At 38.9% G+C, this 6000-nt stretch overlaps 1 protein-coding gene across 1 annotated transcript in view; it reads left to right on the top strand.

Moving 5' to 3' along the window:
* Positions 1-331: 331 nt before the first annotated feature.
* The window catches only part of LOC145982504 (uncharacterized), a 29991-nt gene continuing 24322 nt past the window's right edge, over positions 332-6000 (top strand). The window contains exon 1 of the mRNA XM_083115963.1: positions 332-763. Within this exon, the coding sequence (XP_082972089.1) occupies positions 436-763 (328 nt within the window). The 5' untranslated portion in view covers positions 332-435. The remainder of the gene's footprint in view (positions 764-6000) is intronic.

Raw genomic sequence — 6000 nt, 5'->3', positions numbered from 1 at the left:
ACTTGTAAGATCCAACCCCGAGATGCGCGAACAAAAAATTCTCTCTGGCCGGTGGGGTGGCCTGCCCGCATTACAAAAATTATTCGTTTGCCGTACAAAATGACCACGTGCTGACCGATCGAAGTTGCTATCAAATGAAAGATAGTTCTATTTCGAGCAGAAGTTCGTAACACGTAAACCTATTTTATTATATTTAAATTATCATAACCAGTGTTGTAATGATCGAAGGACGCGATAGTTTTTCTAAAATTAAAATTATGTTTCTTATTGTTATTCAAGCAAGATGTAAGATGTTGCACAGTGTGTGACGCATACAAATGCACACTATCCTTTTCCTACACCTTTCTTGCTCAAGGAAGGTTATCACGCTGTGTGAAAAGTTTTAATAGTGCATCAACAGCGGGTTTGTTCAAGTATGTTGTGTAAAAAGCTAGTATGGTAGAAATAGGGATAAAAGCTCAGAATCTATTTACGTCTGCAGAAACACAATTGTTGCAAAATGTTGAAAACACTGGTGACGGTACCAACTCTGAAAACTGGGTTGAGGAGGTTGAGGAAATTGTCGCGGGTAAAGCAACTGAGAAGTCATTTACTGATCTCTTGCAGCAGAAGTTTGAGAATTTCGAAATTACGGAAAAAGATTGCAATGGATATGTTGACAGCGAAGATAAATTCCAAGATTTCCTGAAATTTGTCAATGCTTCAGGTTACTACTTTTACAGACGAACATCTAGAACGTACTCTGATACAACAAGACGAAGGGGTAAGTCTAAACCAAATGCATAACTCTTGTTATAAAAGTTTGAGATTACGTTCTCGTATATGAATTTACATGCACTTTGCATTGCTTCGAAATTATGAATGTTACGACACGTACATAGGGTGCACCACATGTAAAGTACTCGGTAAAGGTAAAGGTTCGTTGTATCGGAGAGACATTTCTTCATTTTTACAGAAGAAACTACGGTGACGGTTACGATTGTTTTATGGTTTTTCCTAGCACAAAAACTAATTATCGTAGAATTTTGGAAATCATTGTCACACGAAATTTGAACCTTCCTTAAAGTAATGAGCGCTGTTTGGACTTGAAAAAATGTTATTTATGTTGAAAAAAAACAACTTGAAAATTACCTTACGCACTTCTCGTGGACAAGATATTCTCTGTCGACAACCGACAGTAAATATCGTAGAAGCGTGGGAATGAATGTAGAAGTAAATTGTAACCTTAGTAGAATGCATTCAGGGACTTTATTTTAATGCTAAGGGACCCTAACCTAACCACGATAGCATATATTGAACAAAATATTAACTGATCGCTAAAACTCCGCAGTATGTGTTAACAGACATAAATCGAAATCGAACCATGTAAAAATTGCATTCATAGGATGATGAAATCGCAATAAAACAAAATGACTACGGAAATTAGTTTCTCTAAGGTTTCCAACGTTCGTCGAAGTATTTTCTTTGGAGCGATTTTACAATACAGGGAATTTCTCCATTTTGTTTGAAATTCGGCATACTCACTAATTTTGGCCCCCTAATCACGAATCTGCAGTCAAAATTTGGCGCTCACACGTGGAAATAGCAAAATAATCGAAATTAAGTTCTTATTTCCACACCCTCGATTTCCGAATTTCCCGCCGGTTCCGGGCTCCGCCCCTGGGGTAATCGACCTACCGCCCCCAACCGCTATCGCGGCCCCGCCTCCGCTCCGCTCCGGCTTCCCGCCTATATCTATAGACTCCCTGTTAAGGGCATGTTAGAAAGTGGCCGGATTCACCTGCCCCAAATAAGCGCCAAATTTTTACGTGAGCGCCAAATTTTAAGTGCAGATTCGTGATTAGGAGACCCAAATTAGTAAGTATCCGAAATTTCAAACGAATTGGAGAAATTCCCTGTATTGTTAAATTATACCTTTTCTTTCATCGTGGAATCTATTTGATCGGGAAATCATGTGTTTTTCAAGAGAAATATCTCACAAGTGCCATTGCTTTGGCTACGTGAACCGGATGCTGTATACGTTTGATGACATTAACCCCCTGTCAGTGTTTCCAACCCCCCTTTTTTTAAACTATGCTTGCCTAACCTAACCTTATCGGAAATCATTCGTGGGGCTACCCGTGCATAATGTACAATTTGCACAGGAGACTAACACGATAGTAGGTATTTTTCAGTGAAGAAGGTTGGAAACACTGCATACCTACAACACTGGTCAACCTCTGCCCGACATATTGTGTGTTATGGAAGCGAAAAAAGGAATAACAAAAACTACTCTATGTGAAAAATTGTGTTTGTTTTCGTGTAAAAAGCATAATGGCACCTTGAACTATGTTCCGCAATACCGTGGGGCTATCGTGAATGGTTTTTGGGGCTATCCGTCAATGGTTTGTGATGACATAATGAACACGAAGTAGGTATTTTTCGGTTAAGAAGGTTGAAACACTCCACTCCACTCCAAATCGACAAAACACAAGCACGACGTGCAATGATCCATGACGAGTGCACGCCATATTGTCTGTTACCCAAGCGGAACAAGGAAGACAAATAATGACTCGTAATATGAAAAGTTGACACAATTTTATGGAAAAAGGCATAACTTCACCTCAAAGAATCTTCCGCAATGCAGAATAGGTAAGTAAGTATCAATGCTAAAATGAACGAAGTAAACGAGTGAGAGGTGTTCAGGCTATATCGCATAATTACCCAAATTACTATTTTTCCATTAGTCATGACATGCAAAATGTCATGTAGGATACACAACACCGTTGTTTGGCTTACACCATGCTGGCGAGCCACTTGCCTAGAGCTTGTACTGGGGTTGTTTTCAATATCGTGTAGCACATGTTCCTCCAGATCTGGTGTACACACATGCAGCGGCCGCCCTCCATGTTCACCTGTATGAAAGGACCCAGTGGTGCTGTTTGTCCGGGTACGTGGCTCGATAAATCCGTACGGCCTCTCGACCGTTTCCATCTACTTGACCGTATACAAAAACCATCTCGGCTTTTTCCTGGTATGAATAACGGACCATGGCTCTTCGACGTAGCTCTAATCACACAAATTAGCACACTGTGAGTGTTGTTATGAGAGGATCATGTCGTTCTTCAGTGTCATCTACCTTGGCAAATATGCGTTTCCGGACTTATGTTGATATGAACTTTTTTGTTCCTTTTCCTGTCAGGAATCACGTCCTGAAGTTTGTCCCTATAGTTTCTGATCATTATATTGCATAAGAAGTAGCCCACTAACCTGTGTTAGGAGAATTGTTCAAAGCTGTGGCCAACTTCATTCACACATTCCCGGCATCTTTTGATGAAATTTTGGTAAATTTCTTATATCCGCAAGATGGATTTCTTTTCAAATTTACAGGAGAAATTACTTACCGAATGCAGTTTCTTTATAGTTGTGGAAGTTCGGGGAAGTGTTTTCTCGCATCGTTGATTGAATTTTGCCGGTAATTCATCTATTTTTCGATATAAATGTGTGTCTCGCACGAAAACTGTTGCATCCATTTCTTTCCAGCCGGATGTTGCCTGTGTGGATGACGTAATCACGATCAATGCCAGTCAGTGTTTCCAAACATGTGTTTTTGTAACTGAAGAAGGTAGGTTTCCGCAAATGGTTTGTGGTACTTTGTGCCAATGGTTCGTGGGGCTATGCGAGAATGGTGTGTGGGGCTACGCATTTTTTTTCTAAACCAATTTTTAACTATTCTAACCTAAACGTGACCCAACCTAACCTAACCTTACCGAAAATGGTTTGTGGGGCTACGTAGGTATTTTTGGGTGCAGTGGGGTGGAAACACTGCTTGCCGAGTATGGTAGTGAAGCTGTGACCGCCATTTTGCATGTTACCGAAGGCAAAAAGAAACGAAGAAATCTTACTCGATATGTCGTAAATAGAGCTTATTTCTATGAAATAAGCGAAATGCCACCTTCAACAATGTTTCTCAATGCAGAACACTTCAGTTCGAATATTCAAATTAAATGAACTAGCAAATTTCAGCCGTCTTGCAGATGTAAGAAATTTACCGAAATTTTTATTGACACGCAAAAGTTCCTCTTCTGTAATTCTTGAAATTCAGTTTCCCTTAATCTCAGAACAAGTTGCATCTCAACATGATTCTGTTTTCACATAAGTCTTATACATAAAATTTCTTTGCTTTTGCGTGAACTCTTCGACTGGCATTTCAATTATCTCACAATAAGCACAGACTGGAATTACACAGAAAATATTAACACTGAAAGTAACATATGTGATCTATGAGAGACTTATAATACTGGACAAACGAGCACATACACACGCACTGAAATTAAACAGAGAAATTACACTGCAGGCTAAAACGAACAGAACTGGACTGATAAGTGAGCAATAATTACAACTGCACCAGACAATGTGACACTTTGTGCCGGTGCCTAAACAGTCAACTTTTGCATGCCAATGCGATGATGGCATTTTCTTTCACACAATAATTAACGAATAGTAACAGTGTAACTACGCTCACAAGTTGCATTTAGAGTTTAACCCATAAGGACACGTATGGGTAAAAATCAGTTTTTGAAATATAACTTTTTGATCACTTCCGATTATTGTCTGAGGCTACCCTTCTCAGTACCTTTCCAATGAACCCTTATGACGTCAGGACCTTGAATCAGCTGTCAGTTAATTCTGCTTGCGGGGCCCTAGAAACTCTGCCTGGGTAAATTTCACCCAACATGCACTCATACGTTTCAGTTTGGTACTTCCAACATGTTATTTTTTCGTCATTTTTATAAATTGTGTGATTCAATTCAAAATGTTGAAAATTAATAAAATTTTATTAGTCATTGAAGGTATTACTAAAGTTGGAAGTGGTCGAAAAAAAACAGTTTTTTTCCCGCAGCTTTTTTGGTTGGGCTTTTTTCAAAAAAAGCATCCCAAATCAATGAAAATACAGCAGTTGGCAGTATCTTTCCTGTTGCATGGTTTTCATTTATATCTCTACTGTAAAATAGACACTAGTTTTTAAATATAAAATACAATTTACAATGTGAAATTCGTAGCTAGACATAAACAGTGCTTTCAAAAAAGCTGGCTTTTTTGAATGGGCGGTTCTTTCTGAGTGTTATCTTCATATTTCAGCAGGCTTATTAAATATATCTATGTAGTATAAGCATATTCATATAACTGGAGTAGTTCTGTATGTGTTTTTAATAGAACCTATGATTTTCAATGTTTGAATTTGTTATATGAACATGTACATGAAGCAAAAAGAAAATACCCCTCTGCCTTTTGAAAATCTAGTATCAAATCTCTCTACATTAAATTTTGTGTTCAGTAAAATATATTTGTATTTTGACTTTCCAGTAAATCATGTATAATTTGGTTAAATGGCAGCTAAACCTGGTCACGGAGCAAATACATTCTGTAAAAAAAAATAACGACACTTGCTCGGATAAGGTTTTCACAACATTCATTAACCAACACCCCCAGTTCTTTTCTATTTTCATTTATTTTTTTATGTTTCAATGCAAGAGGCTCCCTCTGGTGCTACTCTGTTGCATGGAGGCCGATGAGTGCTTCGTGCGATGCGAACTTCCCGACTGCACAATGCACCTCAAAAGCAACAGAGTAGCACCAGAGGGAGCCTCTTGCATTGAAACATAAAAATATTAATGGAAATAGAAAAGAACTGGGGGTGTTGGATAAATGTCATCGTTTTTGAAAAACCACCTCCCGTTTCTTCTGCGATGATATGAGGGAATGAGAGAGGCATCACATGACGAGAGGTTTTCCATCGAACGAACACGACCGATGATGCCTCCTGCCTCTCTCACTCCCTCCTATCCACTCCCTTGCAACGCTTCAGCACCCCTGCTCGTTCTACAGTTTACTAATGCATTCGAGAACGCTCCTTCACAAATACGGCTGGTAGATAAATCCTGCTTTTCTTATTGTTTTAATTCACTTCATAATCTTGTGAAAACCATATCTGAGCAAGTGTCGCTATTTTTTCTTTAC

This window comes from Lepisma saccharinum, unplaced genomic scaffold (genome assembly GCF_977018435.1).
Source record: "Lepisma saccharinum unplaced genomic scaffold, izLepSacc3.1 HAP1_SCAFFOLD_200, whole genome shotgun sequence".
Taxonomy (NCBI): domain Eukaryota; kingdom Metazoa; phylum Arthropoda; class Insecta; order Zygentoma; family Lepismatidae; genus Lepisma; species Lepisma saccharinum.
The sequence above is the reverse complement of the archived record's forward strand: the minus strand, read 5'-3'. Positions and strand labels throughout refer to the sequence as shown.